The 26,311-nt window shown below is 40.7% G+C and overlaps 2 protein-coding genes across 10 annotated transcripts in view; both read right to left on the reverse strand.

The window, feature by feature from the left end:
- The window catches only part of LOC143418617 (6-phosphofructo-2-kinase/fructose-2,6-bisphosphatase 4-like), a 55,407-nt gene extending 37,909 nt beyond the window's left edge, over nt 1-17,498 (reverse strand). For 3 of the 8 annotated variants that reach the window (XM_076883997.1, XM_076883999.1, XM_076883998.1), the window contains exons 1-14: nt 17,336-17,493; nt 7,386-7,502; nt 7,208-7,304; nt 6,841-6,907; nt 6,669-6,743; nt 6,521-6,577; nt 5,902-6,023; nt 5,294-5,501; nt 5,048-5,194; nt 4,848-4,952; nt 4,616-4,745; nt 4,446-4,508; nt 4,091-4,155; nt 27-137 (exon numbers count right to left, since the gene is read on the reverse strand). In XM_076883997.1, coding sequence (XP_076740112.1) covers nt 27-137; nt 4,091-4,155; nt 4,446-4,508; nt 4,616-4,745; nt 4,848-4,952; nt 5,048-5,194; nt 5,294-5,501; nt 5,902-6,023; nt 6,521-6,577; nt 6,669-6,743; nt 6,841-6,907; nt 7,208-7,304; nt 7,386-7,502; nt 17,336-17,378 — 1,407 coding nt within the window. In that variant the 5' untranslated portion in view covers nt 17,379-17,493. Of the gene's footprint in view, nt 1-26; nt 138-1,369; nt 4,156-4,445; nt 4,509-4,615; nt 4,746-4,847; nt 4,953-5,047; nt 5,195-5,293; nt 5,502-5,901; nt 6,024-6,520; nt 6,578-6,668; nt 6,744-6,840; nt 6,908-7,207; nt 7,305-7,385; nt 7,503-10,044; nt 13,268-17,335 lie in introns of those variants that run through there. The other 5 variants (XM_076883995.1, XM_076883996.1, XM_076884002.1 and 2 more) reach the window with 5 other exon arrangements.
- Nucleotides 17,499-18,031: 533 nt separating this feature from the next.
- On the reverse strand, nt 18,032-25,954 carry si:dkey-197j19.6 (actin nucleation-promoting factor WAS). 2 transcript variants are annotated; one of them, XM_004544859.3, is made up of 9 exons: nt 25,659-25,954; nt 20,126-20,272; nt 19,817-19,903; nt 19,647-19,722; nt 19,486-19,558; nt 19,309-19,393; nt 19,047-19,200; nt 18,707-18,933; nt 18,032-18,624 (listed from the first exon to the last, which is right to left on the reverse strand). In XM_004544859.3, the coding sequence occupies exons 1-9, from the start codon at nt 25,755-25,757 to the stop codon at nt 18,484-18,486; spliced, it is 1,089 nt and encodes a 362-aa protein (XP_004544916.2). In that variant the 5' UTR covers nt 25,758-25,954; the 3' UTR covers nt 18,032-18,483. The 2 variants fall into 2 exon arrangements, with proteins under 2 accessions (XP_004544916.2, XP_004544917.2); XM_004544860.3 differs by lacking the exon at nt 25,659-25,954 and adding an exon at nt 21,813-22,352.
- Between the last annotated feature and the right edge of the window lie 357 nt (nt 25,955-26,311).

Below are 26,311 nucleotides of genomic sequence, written 5' to 3' on the forward strand. Positions count from 1 at the left end.
TATAGTTTTGCAATCCATTTACTCACCCGCTCCTCTTCTGCGGTGAGGTTGGGAGTCCGAATAGGTGCATGTGGCACATTTGGATATCTTCCCCGGTTAGGGGGCAGCGGGTTGAGGGGCAAACCGCTGCATATCTCCTTCAAAGTAGACATGCTGTATTAGATATTTGCTATGACACACCTGATCAGAAACCTATAGACAAAGGTAAGACTGGAACCTGACAGTAGCTCTAACGATCCCCTGTGGAGAGAAAGAATTCAAGGGAGGGAGAAACATTTGAGGGCAATCGCTCTTTGGCTGACTGTCCCATTGGCTCTTTGGTCATCTTTGCCCTTCACAATGCACCAATGGTACACCACGACTAGAAGAGGTTGTTTGGCAATTATTGATCCCTCGCGGAGTTTGAAGCAGCACATGCTTGAGTAGACAAACACTTACTGAGACCTCTGGCCCCTGACGCTTGCACATGTAACTGAGTTACACAAAAGTGTGCGTCACAACTTACCGAAACCTTTTAGACAGCACAGTGACTGTGCAGAATCATCATATAAATGTTGCTCCCCATTAACAAAACCACGAGTGCAACTAAATACCGCAGTTTCACTGAGAACAGGAAACTACAGGCACGATGTCAGTTTTCAAAGATGGTGGGTACACTGACTTACTGTTTATGGTTCTTTAACCTGATGTACTGATGTCAGGGGTAGACATTTGTTCAAACACAAGTAAGAGAAATGAGACAACTGCAGACCGACTCAGAGTGTAATTAGAAAACGTGCGCACGGGTGAATGTCTCTGAGAAGACAAAACACACCGAGCACAGGCTGCTTGCTTTATTTATAAGGCAAAAATGGGTTACATAGTACTTCCTCTTTTAACTGTCAGGGAAGAGGTTAAACATTAAATCAGCTTATCTGATCTTTCACACACTGGGATAAGAATACAGAAGTATATCATGCTTTATCTGACATCACAGACACTGAAGTAAAGAATGCATCATTATATCATGCTGTCAAACATCTCAGACACTGAGGTAAGGAATACATCATGTTTTCCTTTAACAATAGACTTGGTTAGGTGAAAATATATGAACACACAAAATATAAGGCATACTTGGTTAGAATATAAGGCACACTTGATTATATTGTATTATAGAGATTTGGTTATAATGTATAATGTAGAAAATCTCTAACAACTGATATATTATCAATACACAATATAATATCTTATGTTGTACACCAGTATGTTTTTTGAGTGAAAATTCAATGTCGGTAAGCAAACACGTGATGAGTAACATTGTTCATTTTCCCATCGTTAATGATGTAAACCTGCAATACGATGTGTACAGTCAACAATATCTCACAAACCAGAGATTTGTAATTGATTTTATTATAAAACTTTTAACAATATTGTCATATCCACTTCAAGTCAAGTCAGTCACTCCTGTGCGGCACACACACGGTTCATTTCAGCTTAGATGAGGTAAATTTTTCAGGTCTGGTTATAAAAAAAAATGCAGTCTTACTGGACAGAGAGTGCAAAGACACAAATAAACAGCTCATAAACAAAAACAAGTTGTAGTCATTTCCTCAGTTTGTGCTTCATACCTTGTAAAGCTGGCAACTTTTCAATAATGTTACTAACATAAACTTTTGAGACAAATTTGATATAAGTAACATTTGTGTAACAATGTAAAAGACAGAAAATTAAGACAATATACTGTTTACACTCTCTGATGGTTAATCACACAGCAGACAAATGTTCATCCTGAGACACGAAGAAAAAGAGCCAAACGTAACATCATGTGCTGAGAAAGTAGATTTAAAACAAAGTTTAAAATGTACTTCACAGCATAAAACGTGCAATTTCTGTTCTTTTTTTTTTTTTTGACTAGCATACATATACCCTTTACTCACTCTGACAATATCAACCACCTGCCTAACTCCAAGCACAACGTCTCACACAACCACAATCTAACACAAAGCTATTGGTACATGTTCATGAGCGCACACATTTAGTTATCCTAAAACAGCCATCTGAGCATGCAGCTCTTACTCAGATGGCAAACCTGAGGAAAAAATCAAAGTCATAGCTGATGAGAAAAGAGGTAGAAATGTCAATAATAAGCGACTTCACAGTTGTTTTGATTGCTGTCAGGGATCACTGGAGGATGGACAGTGAACGTGTGACTGAAAGTTTACAATCGCTGTGCGAAGAAGAAACAGACGGATTAGTACTGACTGCTAGGCCTGCTCAGGAGTGAGAGCTACAGTAAATGTTGGAATAGGTGTTGTGCCTCTTGAGAGACCAAAGGTCTGTAATATGAAACAGGACTGGTTAACCCTTGTTTTCTCTACTACGAAGGTGGTTCACTTCTTATCGGAATACATCCTCCTGAGAACCGAGGAAAAATTCCTCTTCCCACTGAAGTTTTGGAGCTAAAAGCAGAGATATCAATGGAAAGCCCAGGATGTCCTCTGTTTAGTACGTCAGGATTAGGGATGGGTATCGAAAACCGGTTCTTGTTGAGAACCGGTTCCCACTGTTTCAATTCCTTGGAATTGTTTGCCATTTTTGAAAACGATTCCCTTATCGATTCCAGTCGCCCCGAATGACGTCACCACGTTGCGGAGCGTCATTTACCTGGCAGGAAACACAGCACCCAAGCGGCTCAAACGCTCAAAAGTTTGGTTATAACTTTACGAGAACGGATGACAACAGGGCAACTTGCAATACTTGCAAAGTAGATACTTCATTTAAGGGAGGAAACACTACGAATATGCAAAAGCATTTGCTCACAAAACACACGATAACCTTAAGTGAATGTCGTGTTTTTAAATTGCGCTCCACACTCGTGAATCTCAACCCAGCAGCAGCGGTAACGTTTGTACGTCCTCTTCCGTTAATGCGGCAGGTAAATAATCAACTAACAGTGCATATTATGTTAGTGCGATCTGCCTTATTACAAAACCTGCCATTACTGTGCATTTAGGTGACCATGATGAGAGAGACAGACCGAGTCTGGCTGGCGCTCGCTGGCAGTTGTCGCTGCAGTCTACCGGTAGCGTCTCCTTTCAGGCCAGGATAGACGAACGTCACAGAGCAGTGACTAAGTTTGTGGTAAAAGGCTTGAACCCATTTGCCACAGCAGATGCCCCCGATTTTTGGTAAGTGAATGTGTTTAATTGTAGGCAGGAACATTCTTATATTATATTCTTATTATATTATATTATATTCTTGTGTAATTGCTACAGAAGAATATTTATTTTATTATTTTACATTTACAATTTTTTTCCTGGGGACCCTGTGACACCCCATTGAAGAGCCGTAGGCTGTGGATCTCTTAAGATCTCACTGTTGGGTTTGTAAGGCCATGTTACTTCTAAATTTCTATCTTGTTCAAAGAGAAGATGTAAAACAAAGTTCTAAGCTAATCGACCTTAGTGTTCTCCTTTTTTAAAAAGAATCGATAAAGAATCGAATCGTTAAACAGAATCGAAAATGGAATCGGAATCGTGAAAATCTTATCAATACCCATCCCTAGTCAGGATTTATTAGCATAGCTCAAATAAATCAAAAGATATAGACCAAAAACAAACATCCTTTACAGAGGACATAAATGAATAGGCTTGTTCTCAGCAGGATATCGCCACGGTAACCTGTGCTCTGAGATTAGATATCAGCAGATACAAAATTACAGCCAACTGACAGATCAATTCTCTGGATTCTCCATTCAGATCCCTCAGACCCCTGTTTGTACTGTGAAATGAGCATCAGCAATACATACAGACACAAATTTATTCTAAACCCTAAAACCTTATACTGAATCTGCACACAGACTAACCCAAACTTTAAATTCTGTTTTTATATGAATTCTTTTCTCTAAAGAGTGTGAAACACCACTGAGTCCGCAGCTTAGAGAATCTAAACATTTGTAATAATGTTGCCTGAGTATCATTTGTTTCATTGAATATTATTTGTTGTCGTTGTTCCTATGTATACAGTGTGAGGGAGCCTCCTGACTGAGTTGTGGGTCACAGGGTAAAAATGCAGTGAGGTCAAAGGTCTGAGTGCTGCTGGTGACACCTACCTCTGGTCTGTCTCTTTGTGTGTTTACAGCATCCACGCTTAAACAGAAAGACTCCACTTCACATCCTGCGTAAGAGCAAACAGTAGTTACTTATAATACAGAAATGTTCCTTTTTAAATATACTAAATAAATATAATATTATGTTCACGCCCACTGGCAAGCCATTTTTAATATCTTAGGTGTTTTATTTTGATAAACATTTTCACAATATTTATCTTAAAGTTTACATCTAACTGCTTTTGATACAAGTTAATACAAGCTGAAATTTTGTTTCCACTGATACAACAAGAATAGAATTTAAGGACTCATGCATAACTGTGAATGTGTTAGAAGCTTTTTAATTTACAGAACTTACCGTAAGCCACTGGTGTCAACTTCAGTACTGTGTGCAAAGGGCACTTAAGATAAGGCAACTCATCTGTGGTGACAGAAAGTTATAGTAAGTTTCAGGTTCAGACTTTAAAAAGCATACTCTGATGGTAAAGTAAAAAAAACTTCAAACTACCTACTTTGAGTCCTTCTTACCTGCAGTCTTGTCCAGGAAATATGCAAGAACACAGCGCAAGACTGCCTGGTGACAAATCACCAAAACGTTCTCCTGTCTCTCCAACTCCATGATCACAGGCTCCAACCGCTGAACCAGGTCTTCATATGACTGAATGAGGTTCGCAGATCAGTCACACTCTCAACTGTTTTTAAAACTCAAACAACCAAAAAACAACTAAAAAAATCCTTAAAAAATAAGTTTTATGCTCACCTCTCCTTTCGGATAGCGGTACCGGTATTTGTCTTGGTCTCTCAGGGCAAACTCCAGAGGGTAACGCTCTTGGATTTCCTCGTACATCATCTCCTCACACACGCCCTGTGGAAAGAGAGGAGGAAACATGTTCAGCATTTACGCAAATGTTTCCACAGAGGCTTTTGCACAGAAGTAAGGAAAACTTGAAGTGGACATACAGCGTCGATTTCATTGAGAGATTTCCACTGTTCGTACGACACTCCAAGGATCTCCGCGGTCTGGATTGTCCTCTTCATCTGGCTCGTCCACACTTTAAGATTTTTGATGTTTTGCTCCTGGAGGAAATTCCTCAGACGTTTGGCAAACTGGACAGCAAGAGAGCACCACAGAAGGATGCATTAGATCAACTCGGTGATTTGAAACATATGTGCTGCCATATTTTCTCTACATGCACAGACACTGACCTCTTTTCCTCTGTCAGACAAGCCCGAGTCTCCTCCGATGCGTCCTTTGATGTTGAGGTCGCTCTCACCGTGGCGACAGAGGTAGATGGAGCGCGGTGTGATGTGGATGTTCATCAAGTAGTAGACAATTCGGCTTTGGACGTGGTCAACGACACGGTTCACCAGGTAACGACGGCCCACGTCCATTATCTTTATGTAGGACAGATCCCTGAAACGAGACGCTCTGTTAATCACCTGTGAGCTTGAACTGATTTCATCCACTCTACTGATGGGTCACACTGTGAGAGGGTAGGGCTATCCTAAAATTTGACCCTCTCATGTAACTGCAGCCATGACCTAACTAGCAGATGTGCAGCTGATAAAGACAGAAACCCGCTCCATTGTGAAAAGAAGCAAAACAAGACCAGATACAAGATGGAGGTAAAATGTGCAAAATGCAAAAAAATTAAATAACTCTAGCTCCATTTGTTTTCATGACTGAAAGGAGAACTGCATCCCTGTGTCAGAGCCTACTGTTCAACATCTACATACATCAAACCTAATGTTTAACTCATGTTGCAAGAAATCCAGCTGAAAATCCAGCGCTTTCATGTTTTGTATGTCGTCACCTGTCGAGAACCTCATCCAGAGGCTGGTAGGATGACTCATAACACTTTATTCTCTTCATGAAGTCCTTGATGGCCTCATCTGAGTTGCAGTCAATGTAGTCTGGGTTTCCCAGCTTAACTTGCTACAAAGAGGAAACACAAGGAGAGGATTTGAGCAGACGAAACAAGGAAGGGGAAGTTTGCTGCCTCATGCTGACTCTCTCTGTCTTGGTCTGCAACCTCAGTGAAGTCCTTCGTAATTAGTTTAAAGTCTAAGCTTGGTTCAAGACTCATTCGCAACAACTAAACAACCATTCAGGCGAGCATCCTTGTTTTCTGAGTCCCATCCACACCTCGATCATGATGTGTGTTTTCAAAAACACCAAGACAGCAGCACTCTAAAAAGCTCAACACGAAGCTTCAAAACTGGACTTCACTAACCAACTGGTGATGCTACAGCAGCTACATCCATCTTTCATATAAAGTCTATGTCTGCAACTCAGTTCTGATGAACTTTAAAGCTAAATTTTCTCTTGATTTTTATTTTGGACTCAGCAGCCAATGTTTGGGGAAGTATATCAGAAATTTTAAAAGTCCTGTTTTGATTCTACTGGATTCAATGAAAGGAGACAAAGCTTACCACTATATTTTGGGCAATGACCTCTGGGTCTTCACACACAGACTCCACGAAAAATACCTGAAATGACAAGAAAATACAGCTAACTTTGAGGTCGCCAATCCAAATTTAAAAAAAAGAAAAAGAGAGTACCATCTTGCTTTAAACATACCTTGTATCCATTCTGCTCAGCAAACATGATGATGGTCCTTCTTCTGTCTCTTGTTGTATTAGTGGCATCAAAGACCTGAAACAACATGGAAAAACAAGCATTATGCAGCCGTTCTATATGCTTCTGTGTTCTAGGATTACAGCAGACGTCAGGGACAGAATCAAGGACTCACCGCAACCTGTCCTCCTTCGACGCTCAGGTACTGCCGTACATCATTAAGAGCTAACAAAGCGCACTGACTGTGGAAAGACACGAGAGATTTTTACATTTCAGATTTGTACTGGGATTATTCTAGGTCTTTGTTGCATTCTTTTTTACATCGTGAAAGAAAAATGTATTATTTTATACATGAAACCAAGCTGTAGCGGTTAATCCATGTGCCAACAATAGCTGAAAGCTACCAGGTTTTCAATCTGACCGATCAACCCAGCAGGTAATTTCACAGCTGAGCTCTCCTCTCTTCAACACATGGGTGAAGTCTGGTGGAATGGTTGGAATGAAACTTTGCATGACATCCAGAAAACCATGTGCAGACTCACCGTCTGATTTTTAGGCCTTCTTCATTGTCTGGACGGAAAAACTCAAAGGATTTGTAGATTTTCAGGCACTCCCTCCGGTACTGGCCAACATTGAACTCTGTTGAGAGACGGCTGTCATGTTTACACAGAGCAATGTTGGTTGTCACTTTATGCATGATTTTAAGGAAGTGGCTCCTACCTTTCGTTGGCACGCCTATCCAGTTTAAGTAGCGTGTGAGCTTCTTTGAAATGTAGGTTTTCCCTCGGGCTGGAAGTCCAACTGTCACAATGAGGGTCGGGCAGTTTGTCATGCACACTGACAGAGACGGAGAGACAAAAGAACCTAAATTTGAAAGCTTTTCACGTATTTAATTTGGTGATCAACAATAATTCACACCAATTAGTCTAGAGGGCTTTTTTGGAGAAAAAAAAAACCCTTTTTGTAACAGTTATATGCACTGCTACAGAATAAAGATGAGGTAAAACAATGAGACTGCTTAAAAATGCAAGCCACGTGCTTCAGACTAAAATCCTTCATGTGCATTTTATATTCGCTGGGCTCTATGAGAGCTGGGGGCCAGCTCCGACATGTCTGAGACAGGCCGAGATCAAGAAAAAATGACAATTAAAAGTGCAGCTAAAAACAAGGCTGTGAGGAGCACATAAATTCAGACAGCAGAACAGAAGCCTACATGTTTCCTTAATAGCTAACCAGCAGCACATGAGTCATTCCTACTATTCGGTGCCATTTCAGTGTGATCACTCTTCATCAAAAAATACAAAATTTTGAATTATTTTAACATTTCATCTAAAAGAGGGATTTTCAACCTATAAGAAAAATGTATTGGTCCAGCTAAGGATATTATATTATAATATTTTTTTAAATCAAAGTCTTTACCCATGACGTGCCAAATGTCCACCCTGTTACAGGACATTCAATTTTCTATTAATAACTGTTTTGAATACACAGTTATAGTAATATTTACATTTTCTAAAAGCTACAATGTCCCTTTTTAAAATCTGCAAGGAAATTTCATGTTACAGTGCATAGCAATAACAGGGGTGACGGTAACAGGGGGGAGATTTTATGCTAAACTTAGCCATTACTACTAGTATGATGAACAACAAGCTAGTACATGGTGACCACTAAGAACCATTTTTAACATGTTTATTAGCCATATTATAAAAATTACAAAAAAAAAATTGTTTCCACTATTAATAAGCGTAACAGGTTGGACGTGTTATGCTTTGCCACATTACAAAATCTTGCTAAAACATTGAAAAAAGGGTTGATTAAAGAGTGGTACTTACTCGTCTTCTTCTTGAAAGTTTTCCCTCCAAAATATGTTACATCCGGGAGTGTCATGTGACTAAAAGAATAATCAGGTGATGTGTTCTATGGAATTCTTATCAGAGTAACAGGGGTGACAGTTGATTCAGGGACACAACATTTTTTAAAGATTTTAAGTATTAAACATGCATTAATAATAAAAAAGAACATTTGATGAGGAACATTAGAAATAAGCCAATCCAGAAATGATGAAAAATTTAGATTTTTTTTTTTTTAAGTTATATTTGTAACTGAAGTCGAGCAAGCATGACTGGGGACATAGTACTTTAGTGACTTGTGCTAAAATAAAAGTAATTTACTTTTAATGTATTTATTCTGTGTATATATCAATGTGTTCTATGGTAGAGGGGGGTTAAACATACAAGAAAATGGTTTAGAAATAAGCATTAGACAAGTTTTACACTAAATATACCATATTATGTCATTAGGACTCAAATGGCACCGAATAGTAAGAATGACCCACATGCTGATTAATTAGGTGGGAAAATGCCAGGTTTGTGCTCTGCAGTCGCAACAACTCAGACTTGGCTGAAATTCAGCTGGACCACCACAAAGGTCTGCTTGTTACAGCCCCAAACAAGTGTTTAAATTAAAGACTTAAACTAGCAATTTCCGTTTTTCTTCTGTTACTAATTACTTTTTTGCTGTTATTTGTTTGTATAGTAAAAAAAAACAAAAACAAACCTGCTTATGCAAAAAAAGAAACATCCATAGGAATATCTTTAAGTACTGAGACAGTCCCACACATCAAATACATTTGAGATAAGGAAATTTAGACTGATGTCTAAGGAGACTCATGCAGCATAATATTATTACATGGTCACTGATGTGTGTTATGCCAAAACGGGACTGGACTAGCTATAGCTTTTTTAACTAAAACTAAAAACAGCTCTGGGGAAGGCAGACAATGACTCAGCAAAAAAAAAAAAAAATTAAAAAAAAAAGAAAAGAAAAGAAAAGTGAGAGAGAAAATCAGACACAAAACCAAGCACCCGGGTCACATTACAGGACAGCTGCCCAGTGTTACACCTACAAGATAAACTAACATAAGGAGTAGACCTGTGTAATCGGATGCTAAGCTGATTCAGAATCCCACTCCCTGCATGTGATGTCAGGAGAAATATGGACCAGACAAGATGCGCCTGATGCAACATTACCGAGCACGCAACATCTCAACCAGCCGTGCGTAATGTGATAAGTTCAAGCACAAATCTGACCATTAAACGTGCAAAACAGAACAAAAATGAGAGAGACCAGAGACGAGATCATATCCACAGATGAGTGAAATCGCATCTCCGACACACATCCTTTGCGCACTTGACGACCTGCTGCATCTTACTTTTTTTTTTTTTTTAAACTTTATTTAAAGTAAACAAGTTTACATATAAAATGCACATACACATACAATTACATATACAAAACCATGAGCACATACAAAGGGGAGAAACAAGGAGGAAAATCTAGCATCTGAGTCCACACAACGCTCACAAAACTTGCTGCATCTTACCGCGTCTATCAGCGATGTGGCTGTTTTTGCACGGCATCCAGATCTTCCTGAGCGGGTTCTGGGTGAGCTCCCGCGGGTAACCCTCCACCATAAACTCTTGACTGTCTATCATCCTGGTTGTTGGGTCATTTACGTTACCCTCCTGAAAACAAACTGAGGCGGTGGGCTTCAGCCTGGCACTGAAATTCTGCAGGGGGGTAGATGTTATATATCAGCTGAGGAACAGCAGTTTCCCCATCACCGTAAGGACTGGATACTGAGCGCAACGGAAAGCGAGGGAGGGAAGAAAACAAAATGTCCCGGTACAGGTTGTAACGATACTTCAGTCGTCTTTTCCCCCATGTTAGCGTGAATTAATGTATTTACATATTTCACGTGACAGTATTATCCCAGGTGCTTACATAAAAACTCCCACCATGATTTTGCGTATGGAAGTCTGATTAAGAGCCCCAACTGAGTTTGAAGAATTCAAATGCAATTGTGTTAATAACAGACAAAATACTCCAAAGACATTATAATGTTTACCCAAATAATACTCAATCAAGCAAATACTCAATTCACTCCAGGGTCATATAAAGTTCAATGCTTTTATTGACCATTTTGTGTTTTAAAGTCTTGTGAAGCATTTTTCTTAGCGTCTTGTGTTGAAAATATCACAAGCATCCACCATCTGTAAAATAAATAAATGAATAAATAAAAATAAAAATCCACGAAAACGCGACTGTTTACAAGTTACCGTAATGACTCGTGAACTACGTACGTACGATTCGAAGACGCTAAGTGAAAAACAAGTTTTAGGCGTTCACATGAAGCACACATGGGCAGTGAATGCAGCAAGAAATTGAGCCAATCAGAAATGGAACGAGAGGCCCAGCAGCCAATAGCAGAGGCGCATTGGCAGGAAAGAAGGGCATGCGGACTACTGGGAGCTCAGCTCAACATCATCGTGAAAACCATGGAAGCCTCAGCTTTACACGACCCAGTCACGGGCCTCACTGATCACACATGCTTCATGTGGCAAAAGTTGCCAGCAAAGTAAGATACAGCAGAAACTCCCGTCTGATAGATGTAAATATTTTTTTAAACAAAAAATGAAACTGGTTAATAAACACGAATATAGTGTATAGTATAGTATTAGTGTTTGACAAATTATAGTAGTTTATTTTTACTGTTATATAAAATGATATAAGAAAAGCCTAGGGGTTTCTGAATAAAAACGATAAAAATAAAATAAAAAGCGGGGAGAATAACAATAACTATCCTCATTTTTACTTTTTAAACACACATTTACAAATAGCTTTAAAGTCTGTCAAAAAACATGTATTTACCACCCCAACATATAGTAGTACATAAACACGATTCAAGCATAAGTGATTACTTAGCCAAACGTAACAGGCCAAGGATTTAAGGAAATGGTAACCTGTGAAAAACTAGTTCTCAGCAGTCGTTTTAAACAAAACATTGATTCAGCCAAACTGATATAAAGAGGAAGGCTTTTCCAAAGTTTAAGCCCCACAACTTCCAAAGTGTAGTCGCCTCTGGATTTAAAATAAGAGCGTGAAAGAGTTAAACAAGAGAGGCCGACGGTTGGAATAAGGCCTTAGCAGCTTTGCGTATTTAGGCAGGAGCCTGGTTTTTTACTGAGTGACAGTAAAGACTGAGCTTGACAAGAATGAGCTTGAAGACAGGAAAATAATTCCAAGATTAGCTGAGGATTTGATGTTTCTGGCCAATGCGTTGACCGACCGCAAACAGAGTCGAACACAAGCACCTCAGTTTTGCCAGACAATTTAAAGCCATCAATTAAGTGGTGAAACAGTCACTGAGGTAGGGTTTGCAGCTGAGCTGTGTAACATTACCATAGCTACAGTAAGAAATACCACAAAAGGCACTAAGTAGATGGCCCGGGGTAACATATACAGCAACAGTCCAATACTCATATGTCCACTTCAGCTCAGTGCTAACACAGAGACAGACATTATTGTGTTATACTGAAAAATAAGTGTGTTGTCTTAAAAACACAAATACTTTAAAAAGCTACAGCAATTATGTAACAATGTAACAAATTCCTGTTCAAATAGGATAAGTTTATATTCTCATCAGATCGAAGTCATCACATCTAAAATGCATCTAAACCAAGAGCTCGGGTCTGAGGAGGATAACTTACATGGACATGGACCAACACATCGTCACATTTCTCTCTGTTTCTCAAAAAAAAGCAGATTAATTTTCTGTTAGGTAGGTGTGAATCAGTTATTTGCTCCCACTTGTAGTAAAGTCTACCATGCATCATAAATAAACTGAAAATAAGTTGGGTAAAAGTCAAAGTCAGAAGCCACAATGTGCTTGCTTGACAGTTTTTATGTCTCAAACAATAAATGGGAACCTGTGAGAAAATGCAGACGGCAGCACAAACCTGCAGAGGCAGGAAAAGATCAATCCTGCAGCCCCAGATTAAACTCAGTGACAAATTTAGATGAACAGAAGACTCAAATTGCACTTTTAAGTAATAAGTGAGTCATGTCAGTTCAATAACATCCTGTAATCATCGTTTATCCTCAATGCTGACAAGCCCAAACATAATACCAAGGTTCTGACACCAGAGGGCGCTGTGCTTCACCAAAGCAGGCCCTACAATGAGGACAAATCAAATCAAATCAAATCAAATCACTTTTATTGTCACATCACATGTGCAGGCACACTGGCACAGCACATGCGAGTGAAATTCTTGTGTGCGAGCCCCACAAGCAACAGAGATGTGCAAACACAACAACACAAACGAGCAAAATACAAGAATGGCCAACCTGAAACTAATAAATATATGTACAATATATAATAGTATATGCATTTCTGGATGTGTATACTAAATATTTTCCTACGTGTGTGTGTGTGTGTGTGTGTGTGTGTGTGTATACACATTTTTACAAATTAAATAGTAAAAAAAAAAAATAATAATAATAATAATAATAATAATAAAATATATAAAATATACAGAGTTGAATATGTGCAAAACAAGTGGCATTTATATACAGTGTGGAGTGCATAATGTTAAAGTTCCAGTAGTGGAGGTGAGGTGTCTATGACGTGTTCAGCAGTCTGATGGCCTGATGGAAAAAGCTGTCTCTCAGTCTGCTGGTTCGGGACCGGATGCTGCAGAACCTCCTTCCTGATGGAAGCAGTCTGAACAGTTTATGGCTGGGGTGACTGGAGACTGGAGACAAATCTGTAAGGAGACGTTTATAGTGTCACCAGAGGTCATTAGGCAAAAGGTCAGCAGGCAGGAGTGTCTGAGAGCAGTCAGCATGTCAGTAGCACTAATCCCATCAGCCTTTCACTTCAGGGCTTCAGGAAATCAACAGACATGCTCAAACATTTGGCTTTCTAAGCAAATAAAAGCACTCAAGCATGCATGCTACAGCCTAGGGAGGCTTTTAGGGACAGTAAAAGTTATTCTTCAATCACTCAGAGTCTGAGTTCTTGGAAAGTTTGTGTCAGTTTAATCTGTTGAATGGCACAAACAACACAAGTGACATATCTGATAAATGTAAATTATAAATGAATAACAAATACATAATGTCCAGTAACGACTATATAAATTAGTCTTTAAATTCATCCTGCTAAAATACAGCATCTAATGACCTGCAATGACCCGAGACATTTGACCTTTTCAATATAATCCTTAACAAACTCTTTGTATGTATGTATGAATATTTGGTATATGTACAAGTTCTAAGTCTACTCCTCTGCTTTCATAATTTCTTCCACAAAAAACATCTCAGAAGATCTCTAAGTGAAAAGTATCTGGATTTGAAACTCTGTTCATGTGGGCTGCAGACGAGAGCAGATGGCAGTCCTGTTTCTGGGCCACTATGATCCTACTTTCCCTAAATATAGGCTTTGACCCGCAGCATCATTTAGAGGAATATGTAACAGATTCCAATCTAATGTGGGCCAAAGTTCACCCCGAATTTACACAACCAGTGCCAAACAGCAGCCTTTATAACCCATATTTCACGTGGATTGCTTTGGTTTGAGAACACTTTCTTTCTGTCTTCTTGCTCGAAGCAGCTTGTTTGAGATGGCTTTGAAATCTGTTAAATACACATGAAACCGTCCTGCAAACCGAATATGATCCAAATTAAGAGTGATGGAATAAAGATGACCTGGCCTATTTTCAATCCCTGCGGCTGAGGCATTCCCTGATTTCTTTCCTCCCTCAGATAGACTCCAACACCACCATCTTTGGACTTGCTGGGTAGTCGTTGTTCTGCTCTGTAGCTCGTGGTGAGCTTGCAGATTCTGGTTAGAGTTTCCCCTCCTGCACCAGCACAACAAGGACTGTTATAGATATCTGCAATCCAACACGGTGGAGTCTGAGTTGGTCTGCAGGCAGATGCACTGGAGGGGTAGCTCAAGGTTATCAAGTACCACCATGACAATAAGGAAAAGCTGATTGGTAGTAACAGACATTTTAAAAATACAAAACACTCATATTTAGCACCTTGAAATGTTGACGACCACTGAGGAGTTACCTTATGTCACTGGATGTGTGTTGTGCATCAAGCATCATACAGAAGAAAAATTATGTTCACTCCATAACCGAATATCATTGTAGGCCCGGTTATTTTACCTCTACACATCAGGACCTCGCTTCCTGCTGACCATGTAAAAAACACGCATTCATTAGAGAACATGACATTGTAGATGAAATTGATCCCAGGCTGTCCCAATGGTTTCACTGTTTAAGAGGTAAGCTGGAAATTCTCAATGACCATTATCAAATTCCTGTTCGGGTACTTTTACTCAGTGTTTGCCCTTCTGGCTCATTTTAGACTGTAGGAAATTGGCAACAAGATAATCCTAAAAAGACAGAGTTTGATTTTCGGACTCATCTGAAAGGATTTGTCTACACTGCTGAGTGATAATGCCTGAAGCTGTCAAGCTATTAAAAGTCTGTGGTCTTGTCTGCTTTATTAAGCATTTGATTCCATTTTGACTCCGATAAAGGACTGAAAAATCACACGAAATGTTGCTCACAATTTCCTGTGTTCAAGGTGATTGAAATTCCTTTTCAATCACCTTTAAGCCAGCAAAAATCAGCAAATCTTCACAGCAGAGAAGCTAAAAATAGAGCCTTTTTATTGTTTCTGCTTTTCAAATATGCTGCCAATGTGCTGCTTTTGTCAATTAACACAGATTAAAAGAGTAATATCTTTGTAACTAATCTGTATGAATGGTGTGACCCAGAATCATTTTGTCGGTTCATACTTAATTAAATAGTGTGCAGAACAGAGGAGACGTTTCATCCGGGGGTGATTAACAAAGACCAAGTAAGGCACATCAAAAACACCTCCAACGACCTTGAGGTTGAATTCTCCCACATGCAAAAACAGCAGCTAGATTAGAGCACTGTGGAGCTGCACACTCAGTGCATAAACATGACACAGCCTCAGCCTGCATCAAGCCTTCGCTGCAAGTCTGTGTGAGCGGGTGAACTTTCACCTAGATATAGAGCAGACGGAGAGAGGGAGGGCAGGAGGGAGAGGGAAGTGCAGGGACAGTGAGACCAAGCCTTTAAGAAGGGACTAGAGGGATTTAGAGCCACAATCTGGAGGATATGAAAATGTCCAAATATAAAGATTTTTTTATGGTATTTTATTACAGAGAGAAGGATGGTGAAAGAAGGCGGTCTTATTGCAGCGTCTGAGGCAGCCTCTGAGCCCCAGAGATAAATATCCTGCGGGAGTTACAGCTATTGTGGCTAAACATAATGATATAATCTGTTAAGACTCTGCTGCACATGCTGGAACATATTCCTAGCCAATCTGCAGTTATAACCACATATTGGTGCTCATGACTAAGACAACTCAGTGCCTTTCCAACCCTCCACTCTGAGTAGCAGTGATTATTGTTAAACAGCAAGGGCAGCTTAATATGCACATCAGCTGCCATCGCCACACTAAACAGCCCCCTCAGTATAAACAGATCAGCTGCACACAGATAGACTGACTCCAGTATGATTTTCCTGTTTTTCTGCCCAGCCCCACCTCTCTCTGTGTACTCTGTGTCTATGCATAATAAGGACAGCCAGTGAAGCACGTCTCCTCACCAGTGCAGCCTGAGCTCTGCTCATCCCTCGTACACCTGCCACAGCAGCTCAGCCTGCACACATTTAAACCTCCGTGACCACAGCTGCGAAAAAGAACGGCAGGAAATCTGTGTACCTGCCTGCATGGTGTCTTATGCAACGTTAAACAGACTCATCGGGATACGTGACTAATAGAATTACATAAGAGCCTGTTCCTATAGTAAATATAAACGTTGTATTATATGGGACATAGCATTAGAACTAGGCCAAGTGCCGCTGTTATGCACAAGTGCAAACGAGTAATGGAGGAACAAGAACAGCAAGCAGAAGTAAACAGAGTAGTAAGCAGTGAGTGACAAAACCTGAGCGTCTGTTTAGACTTTGAAATCTCTTTTAGTCCTTGTGCACCATCCCCTGCTGCACAGCACGTGTTAATAAAATGACTTCACAGGAGGTGCTTTTGGAAATCATCGAGTTACTGCTAATAAAGATCCACACGTCTCTGAGACCCTGGTGTAACAGCAAGAGTGACGTTTTCTTATAACTGGTTAATGGATTACAAACTTATGAAGCCACGTGGGAGAGGACAAAGCTACCCGGAGGTCATAGTGAATGCAAGAAGAGCCAGAAGTTCTCCTTTTACCAGTATGCTCATAATTATCTCCTAACCATCAACTTTTTCAAGTTTGAGCAGTGCCAGATCAACGGCCAGCTCCAGAAATGTATCAGATATTCCCGAATCACAGCCCAGGCAGTAATAGGGATGAGTCTGGGGCGTGATGTTTGACACATAACTACTATGACCCTGTGATAACAGTGTTTACAAGTCTCTGCTCTCCTTCCCATGGCTGTCAGCTGCGTGCAGCTAGCTAAGCAACAGCTGCAGCGACTCTGCAGGAAGCTGCTGCCAAAGCGCTTAAAAAGTAACAAAAATCCATTATTTACTGCAACACATCTGAAAGCAGTCGTCTTTTACACATTTCCTAGGCTTGCCCCGCAGTCTGCCTCTCTCATTTGCACGGCTGAAAGCGCTGACAGCTCCGGAGCAAGCCTACGTGACACACACTTGTTTACTTCATCCGCCCGTTAGCCCAGCTGCTCGCGTACAGCACACTCTGTACTCCGTGCCAGCGAAGACTCGCGGTAACGTCACGTACAAAGGAGCAAATAACGAAAAATAAAAGACAGGACTCAGCGTCCTACCTGGCCTCTCCTGCGCGTTTCGTAGAGTGTAGGAGCCTCTCATGATCCCCGTTTTAAAAGCCTCTTTTTCCAAGCTTGGTGAGCGCAGTACGCTTAGAGCAGCTCGGCCACTCAAATGAATGAAGCGACTCAGTCTGCGGGAGCGTGCGCACACCCACCTCTCTGCGTTAGCGCTCATCCACTTTCATCCCCACCTCTCCACGAAAAAAGACTTCTAAGAATGCCTTAACCCCATTTCATTTTCTTCTTTTGAGATTTAGAAATATAGTATCATGGGGGAGGCGGGGGGTCATTAGAAACACCGCTTCACATTGGTTTAAATATCTGTTTGCATGAGGTTATTCCCAAATCTCCTTTTTTAAAACACTGGTCCACAAATAGCACATGAAAAGCATCTAAAACAAAAAGTTAAGATCACTGAAAAGAACAGAGGGGGTTTTACCTTTGCGATTGACTGAATTACTTACCACACTCACCTGTTTGTCGACTTTGACCTTGGCCTTTACACTGTTTATGTCTGGATAAGTAAAGTCAGATTTTACTGAATTGTAAGCAAACTGAGAGCAGGCAGTGCTGTTATAGTACAGGACAACAGAGCTTCCATATCTTGTCTATAATGCATGCTCCACTTTGTTTATTCTTTAGGTTCCACCATGGGTGTATATTAAAGCACTTAAAAAATACATAAAACATTGCACCCCACAGAAATCTGAATTTTTAAAAACATAAACATTACAGTCATGACAAATGTTATACAGAAGACAAGTAAAACATACACTTTCAGCTAGATTTCCAGAAAAGAAACTAAAGCAAAAGAGTGGTTAAAAATTCATCTGTTTCTTCACTTATCTTTATATTGCTGTAGGCTACATTTAAGGAAGCTGGGATTTACGTTGGGAAGTGAAAATCTGGCCCTTCGTTATCTAATTTAGTGACATCTATGACTCTAAACTAAGACTTAGCATACTGTACTGATATGATGGCATTTTAGATTTTTTTAAATGCACAATGTGGCTTTTCATTTTATCACATTGCCTTATGGCAATTTAATCTGACCACTGCTTTGTTTGACAATCAAAGCCAAAAAGCCGCATCTTTAACTACATTTACAGTACAAGCTGACTTCCAAGATCTCTTAAAAGAGTCCGTCATTGGTTAGTATTAGGAATAGTAACAGTAGGTTCTCCATCTTCGCTGTTGCTTTGCTGAAGCATCCGTTTTTCTTTGAACGCTTCTCTCAGTGCAGCCAGGATTAAGTCGCCTGTCTCTGTTGATTTTCGGGAGCCAGCCTAACAGCACAAAACACAAAAGTTTGTTCAGCCCACCCACTGTGTACAAGTATGGATGCTCAATTAAATCTTTTCCTCTTACATTTTTGAAACTTGCACTCTTTCTGATCCTCTCTGCAGGAGCTGGCAGAGGGGGAGCTGGAGAGAAAGGAATCGGAGTGTTTGTCTGACTCTTGTCTACCGTGTCCATGTCCTTTGGTGTTTGTTGAAAAGTGTTGCTGTCTTTGATGGAAGGGACCGGTGGCAACGGGCCCTTCTTCAGATAGATGGAAGCCCCTGCAGATCTTGGCAGTGTCTGAGAGATTGGGCCTATGTGCATATGACAGAACACTATCTTAAAAACATACACAATAGTATTTTTCCTGAAACTGAAACGTAAATAAATATTTGCACATTCTAATAAACTTTACGGGATATAGTACCTCTGTTTCTCAGCTCTCTCTGCACAGCCTTCAGCCCTCCAAACTTGTTGATGATGCAGTCAACAGCTTCGGCAACGTCTTTGCCTTTCAAGTCTTCTTCAGTGAGTTTGGCCTGCATCAACAGCCTCCTCATAGCCGGGTCAAGATCCTTAAACTTCACCAAGCAGACACATTACAGGGAGTCATTTATCATGCTATTATTAATGACTAATAACAGCTTAACAGTTACCCCATTAACAATTCACTGTAGAGTTTGACATACAGAACTTGAAGCTGGGGGAGCTGCCGTGGAAGATGTGTCCATAGGGAGATCTTTCTCCCCATTCAAACTGTGCAATGGCTCAATTCTAAAGAGAACAAAAAAGCACGAAACTGTGAACCACCTCTTTAACGCTCTTTCCTTCACTCTAAAGACACAAAGTGGTGCTATCTTTCTCACCCCAAATCATCAGCAGGTAGTTCCCTCGTTGAACTGCCCACTGCTGTCATTTCAATCATGCTGGTCATCTTTTCTGTAAATAAAAAGGTTGTGTTAAAATACGAGACAGGGCTGAGCCTTTGAGAGCATTTATACGTGTAGATGTTTGTTGTTATTCTAACCACAAGCAGCCTCCACGGTATGATGAAACTCCTCTGCCTCAGTCTCATTTGCAAAGTTGACGCCTACCTGGTAGTCCTGCGAAAACACAGCAAATCTACCCAAATCCAACCTAAAAGTGGCACTCTGATAATCATAAGGCACGCACCGATGCCAAAAAAGGATCACTTACATCTGCGGGGAAAGTATGGAAGAAAGCACGCGCTGCAGTGTACTTGAATGGAATGTACATTTCCTGCTCCCACAGTAACTTGGCACGCTGTGTTTCAGAATGAGAGGAGTTGTTAGAGTTGCACAAGGAAAAGCACAGGCGCACCCATCTGGATGAGTCTTCCTATTGTTGCTGATGGAAACCTCAAAGTAGAGGAAACACTTCAAGCTGCCCCGTGCTGTGCCATGTTGGAAGCAGCGTGCACGTTTCAGCGTATGTGCTAGTTTGAGTGGTTGGAGTGAATGTGAGCAGTAATGATGTTCTTTTTACCTTGACGCAGTATAAGCGCAGGAAATAGGAATGCATGGACGAATCCTCAATGAGACACACCACACCGCATTCTAAGCGACTCCAGCTTGGCCTCTCCCCTGGTGTACTTATGGCCTGTAGTATCTGTGCTACTGTAGATTTCATCAGCTGAAATAGACAGTAGTGGTCCAAAGTGCATCAATACATGATGTGCAATTTATTAAGTTATCGTACAAGGCACAGGCATGTTTATGTTGGTGTTAAATTTTAGAAAATGCCAATTTAATGCAACTTCCTGGTGTCTTTGTGTAAATGTCTCTTCAGTAATGATCTTGTGTAGTTAGCTTTGGTTTGTTTTTCTGATATTTTGCATTAACCCTGTCCTTAAGACACTGTGTGCCCGTCCTCCTACACAATCACTTCTTTAACGAGTAACATCCGATTTTAAAAAAAGAAATCATTTACTTTCGAAACCAGCTCACGTTTCCTGACTGACAGTAACCCTTTGAGTCATTCTAGTTTCATTTTACAGCAAAGATGCTGCTCCTCAGAGACTGATGACCTCTTTTCCATTTAACTTCTTTCTGTTGCCTCAATTAAGTAATAGTGGACTACTTTTAAGCAATCCTGTAGTTTAACTACATTTTGTAATACCTTTCTGGTTGTTCAACTACATTCAATTTTGCGTGGTGATTCAAATAGAGTAGCTATTGTTTTTTAAATAGTTTTTGTGCACTGAAATGACGAGACATGCAGAGGAGGGATAGTGGCTATATTAGACAAAGGATGCTAAAGATAGAGCTGCCATGCAGGAGGGGAAAAGGAAGCTCTCAGAGATGCACTGAGCACTTCTTCACTCCACTGACCTCTTTTCACTGCCCACGTGTTTATATTACCACTGCAGCATGCCATTGCCTTTTTGTCTTCTCTCTCCCTTAGTCTGTGTTTTGTCCTGCCTCCCTACAATCTCTTTTCTTTTCTCTTCTCTTACCTCTCAACCCCCAGCTGGTCATGACAGATGGCTTTCCCTCTCTGAGCCTGGTTCTGCTCGAGGTTTCATTCTGTCAAAAGTACATTTTTTTCTTCTCCATGTTGCAAAATGCGTGCTCATATGGGGTTGCTTGATTTGTGGGGTTTTCCGTAATACTGTAGGGTCTTTAATTTACAATTTAAAGCACCCCGGGGCAACTGTTGTTGTGATTTGGGGCAATATAAATACACCTAAACTGAACTGAATACTGTAATATAGTGTAATTTGACCTGCGTTACACCTCTCTTCCTCTAACCCTGCAAAGGCCCAGGCAATGTATACATCAGGCAGATAACCATACACACTTGACCTATGTGTAGTGCATGTGAAAAGTGGTGGAAGCTGCTTACTGTCTGCAGAATGCAAAATCCAAACCTCAGCCCTATAGATTTACCACTGCCTTAGGCAAATCCATGACAATGATTACCGCCACTAATAAAACATTTGTTTTTATTTGAGAGCTAATGCACTTGAGTAGAGACTTTGTCTTCTTTCAGATCATCACCACAGCTGATCTATCATTCTCCTCATCTGTCACAACAACGCTCTGCATGTCCTTCTTCACTACATCCATGAAGCTTCTCTACAGTCTTTCTCTTTTCTTCCTGCCTGGCAGCTCCACTGTCTACCGTCTCTCCTGTGCATGTGTCCAAACCATCTCTGCCTTGTTTCTCTAACCTTTTCTCCATTCTGGTCACTCCCAATGAAAGTTTAAGCATCCTCAGCTCTGCCACCTTCTTCTCCACTTCCTGTTTTTTTGTTTGTTCCACTTTCTCCACACCGCACATAATAGCAGGTCTAAGTCCCATATTGTAAACCTTTCTTTGCACTGCTAGCTATCCTGCTGTCACAAATCTCTCACCCCGTTCGTCTCCACCCACTCTACCCTGCCTGCACTCTTTAGTCTTCTTAAGCTGTACTAATCAACATGTCTTTCCTTTTCTTTTAATGAAACCAAACCTGGAACCTTGCACTTTTTCAGTGGCATTTAATGTGTCAGTTCATGTATATTAGAGTTTCTGTCGATTTTTGTTGTGATTTGAATGTTTTAGCATTATAAATTGTTATAATTGTCTTTCATTGTGGTGGAGGCATGTGGGTTTGGCTCAGCGACAGGGGAGGGGTGGAGCACGGGCTAGGCATTGTATAATTATGTCTCTTGTACTTGTGCAGTAGTACACTTGGGCCAGGTGTGTGGAGTGAGTATGGACGGGCAGTTGGTGAGGTTGTGTTAGCAGGTGAGTGAACTTAACGTTGTTTGGAAAGACAATTTTATTGTGAAAGCAAACACAAGTAATAAAGGAAGGAAGCACCATAAAAGAACCATCTGTACGTGTCTCAGGCAATCCACAATGGCAGTGACATGCTGCATCATAAATTACTGTCAGTAGTTTGTACTTCAAAATGCACTTTCAAAGCAGCTTTTTCTCACCACAGGCAAGTCAGCCTCATCCATACCACATAAAACATGGAATAACAAGACTGCAGACTACAGGGAGTGCAGAATTATTAGGCAAGTTGTATTTTTGAGGGATAATTTTATTATTGAACAACAACCATGTTCTCAATGAACCCAAAAAACTCATTAATCTCAAAGCTGAATGTTTTTGGAAGTAGTTTTTAGTTTGTTTTTAGTTTTAGCTATTTTAGGGGGATATCTGTGTGTGCAGGTGACTATTACTGTGCATAATTATTAGGCAACTTAACAAAAAACAAATATATACCCATTTCAATTATTTATTTTTACCAGTGACACCAATATAACATCTCCACATTCACAAATATACATTTCTGACATTCAAAAACAAAACAAAAACAAATCAGCGACCAATATAGCCACCTTTCTTTGCAAGGACACTCAAAAGCCTGCCATCCATGGATTCTGTCAGTGTTTTGATCTGTTCACCATCAACATTGCGTGCAGCAGCAACCACAGCCCCCCAGACACTGTTCAGAGAGGTGTACTGTTGTCCCTCCTTGTAAATCTCACATTTGATGATGGACCACAGGTTCTCAATGGGGTTCAGATCAGGTGAACAAGGAGGCCATGTCATTAGTTTTTCTTCTTTTATACCCTTTCTTGCCAGCCACGCTGTGGAGTACTTGGATGCGTGTGATGGAGCATTGTCCTGCATGAAAATCATGTTTTTCTTGAAGGATGCAGACTTCTTCCTGTACCACTGCTTGAAGAAGGTGTCTTCCAGAAACTGGCAGTAGGACTGGGAGTTGAGCTTGACTCCATCCTCAACCCGAAAAGGCCCCACAAGCTCATCTTTGATGATACCAGCCCAAACCAGTACTCCACCTCCACGTGGATCATGGCTCAAGAGTTGGGAGTTCGCCTTGTAATCGGAAGGTTGCTGGTTCGAGCCCCGGCTCGGACAGTCTCGCTCGTTGTGTCCTTGGGCAAGACACTTCACCCGTTGCCTACTGGTGGTGGTCAGAGGGCCCGGTGGCGCCAGTGTCCGGCAGCCTCGCCTCTGTCAGTGCGCCCCAGGGTGGCTGTGGCTACAATGTAGCTTGCCATCACCAGTGTGTGAATGGGTGGATGACTGGATATGTAAAGCGCTTTGGGGTCCTTAGAGACTAGTAAAAGCGCTATATAAATACAGGCCATTACCATTTACCTTGCTGGCGTCTGAGTTGGACTGGAGCTCTCTGCCCTTTACCAATCCAGCCACGGGCCCATCCATCTGGCCCATCAAGACTCACTCTCATTGCATCAGTCCATAAAACCTTAGAAAAATCAGTCTTGAGATATTTCTTGGCCCAGTCTTGACGTTTCAGCTTGTGTGTCTTGTTCAGTGGTGGTCGTCTTTCAGCCTTTCTTACCTTGGCCATGTCTCTGAGTATTGCACACCTTGTGCTTTTGGGCACTCCAGTGATGTTGCAGCTCTGAAATATGGCCAAACTGGTGGCAAGTGCCATCTTGGCAGCTGCACGCTTGACTTTTCTCAGTTCATGGGCAGTTATTTTGCGCCTTGGTTTTTCCACACGCTTCTTGCGACCCTGTTGACTATTTTGAATGAAACGCTTGATTGTTCGATGATCACGCTTCAGAAGCTTTGCAATTTTGAGACTGCTGCATCCCTCTGCAAGATATCTCACTATTTTTGACTTTTCTGAGCCTGTCAAGTCCTTCTTTTGACCCATTTTGCCAAAGGAAAGGACATTGCCTAATAATTATGCACACCTGATATAGGGTGTTGATGTCATTAGACCACACCCCTTCTCATTACAGAGATGCACATCACCTAATATGCTTAATTGGTAGTAGGCTTTCGAGCCTATACAGCTTGGAGTAAGACAACATGCATGAAGAGGATGATGTGGACAAAATACTCATTTGCCTAATAATAGTGCACTCCCTGTATAAGAAATTAATCAAGATATCTAATGTTCTCTGTTGTGCTGATGACACAGTTACATCTGTCTAGAATGTGTTAGTCAGGCTATACTGGCCCTCCTGGATCTGGATGTGTGTTCTTCACACTACAAATTTTCAGTTTAACATATTTCAGTTTTATCTACTGAGTGCCAGTTCACAACACCAGGCGCAATGCAGTTTGTGTGCATATAAACACAGGATACCATACAAGAACTTTATAGTGCCCTAAAAAGGGGTCATTAACCATTTACATGCCACTATAAAGGATGTATTTGTGAACTCTGGAAGTTAACCCTAGAATTTTGTTGGAGGATATAAAAGAATGTATTTTCTTCACTTTTGTGATTTTTTTTTTCTCCATTTAGTATTTTTATGTTGCCAGTCACATGGCCATCTATGGCTGCACCATGAAGACGATGTCTTTCCTATCAGTGTCTCTGTTCTGGGTCTGCTCTGTGTCTTTTTTTCCCAAATTGTTTCTTCTTGGTAGTGATAATGTCAGTGTAACGTAATGAACTGGGAGAGCCTGTTTGTGCATAGCCTAATTTGATCTACACCAGAGAGAGCCGGCACAGTGCCTCTGTGTTTCACAACAGAAATGTTTTGGCCAGAACGAACACAGCCTCTACTCTCTAAGCAAAAGAAAACAGAGGGAAGGTAACAAATACACCACAGAATTTAAAATTTAATTAAATAACTGTCTAAAGCCCTAACACTGAAAAAAAATTAAAAATGCCTCATTTATTTACTGCGGAGTGGTATTTAAATAATATTTAAATATTGTGGTTGATGCTCTGGGAACACAACGGTTCCAGACAAAACAAGCATCTGAGACTGCGGATGACAAGATTAGGCTAAATGTAAAACTAAAACAGCTCTAACACATGGCCCATTCATACACCAGGCTCCTTCTGATAGCAGCAGATGATAACATGAAAACAAGTGTGAGCATGAAATGATTCAGAGACATACATCATAGCACATCGAGCTACTACAGTAATATTATCATCATGTAGAATTTAACAGATGGTGGGGATGTGTTTTACCCTCTTAAAACACATTCAATTTTCTCAGCCTTGTTATTTATTTTTCCATCATATTTTTCAGCTGTTTTCATACAAATTAATAAAGTGTACCTTACACTGCGGCTCCAGCAGACCGATGAGGACGCCTTTCTCACGGATCGTCAGGAGGTCACTTATAACCTGACTTTCAGTAATCAGAGACAGAGCCATCACAGAGACTCCTGTTTTCCTCGCCTTACCTCAACCCTCTTAATCTCGCCTTTCCTCCTGTTCCAGATGCGTCTTCTTTGGACCTGTCCTGAACACACCACTTCCTGATCCTAACCATAGTTTGAATGGTAACGTTTCCATTACAGCATGTCATCATGCAAATTTATGGACGCCATGTATCCACTCAGTTTCGAGTAACCAAATGATTGAGGGTGCATACTCAAAGGTCATTTGTACAATCATCAGTGAAACAAAGGAGTACTTATTAGCCATATGTGGGATGAAGTGTAAATAAAGTCGTTTTTAAGGAAGGCAGTTCCCTGTTCTGGTTGGGCCACAACTTTTAAAGACAAACACAAAACTAAACACCTATATTCATACATTTGCTTAAGTTCTGTACCCAAGGAAATTATTTTAATTTCCCTGAATATTTACATTTCCATGTTGCTTTAAATCCACGACCCTTCCAGTGGAAAAATATTGACTGCACTGCATGAGATCAGGGTTTCACATAGAAATCCCAGTAGAAGGCATTCAAATCTGACATTGTTTAA

Source organism: Maylandia zebra, linkage group LG5, assembly GCF_041146795.1.
Source record: "Maylandia zebra isolate NMK-2024a linkage group LG5, Mzebra_GT3a, whole genome shotgun sequence".
NCBI lineage: Eukaryota > Metazoa > Chordata > Actinopteri > Cichliformes > Cichlidae > Maylandia > Maylandia zebra.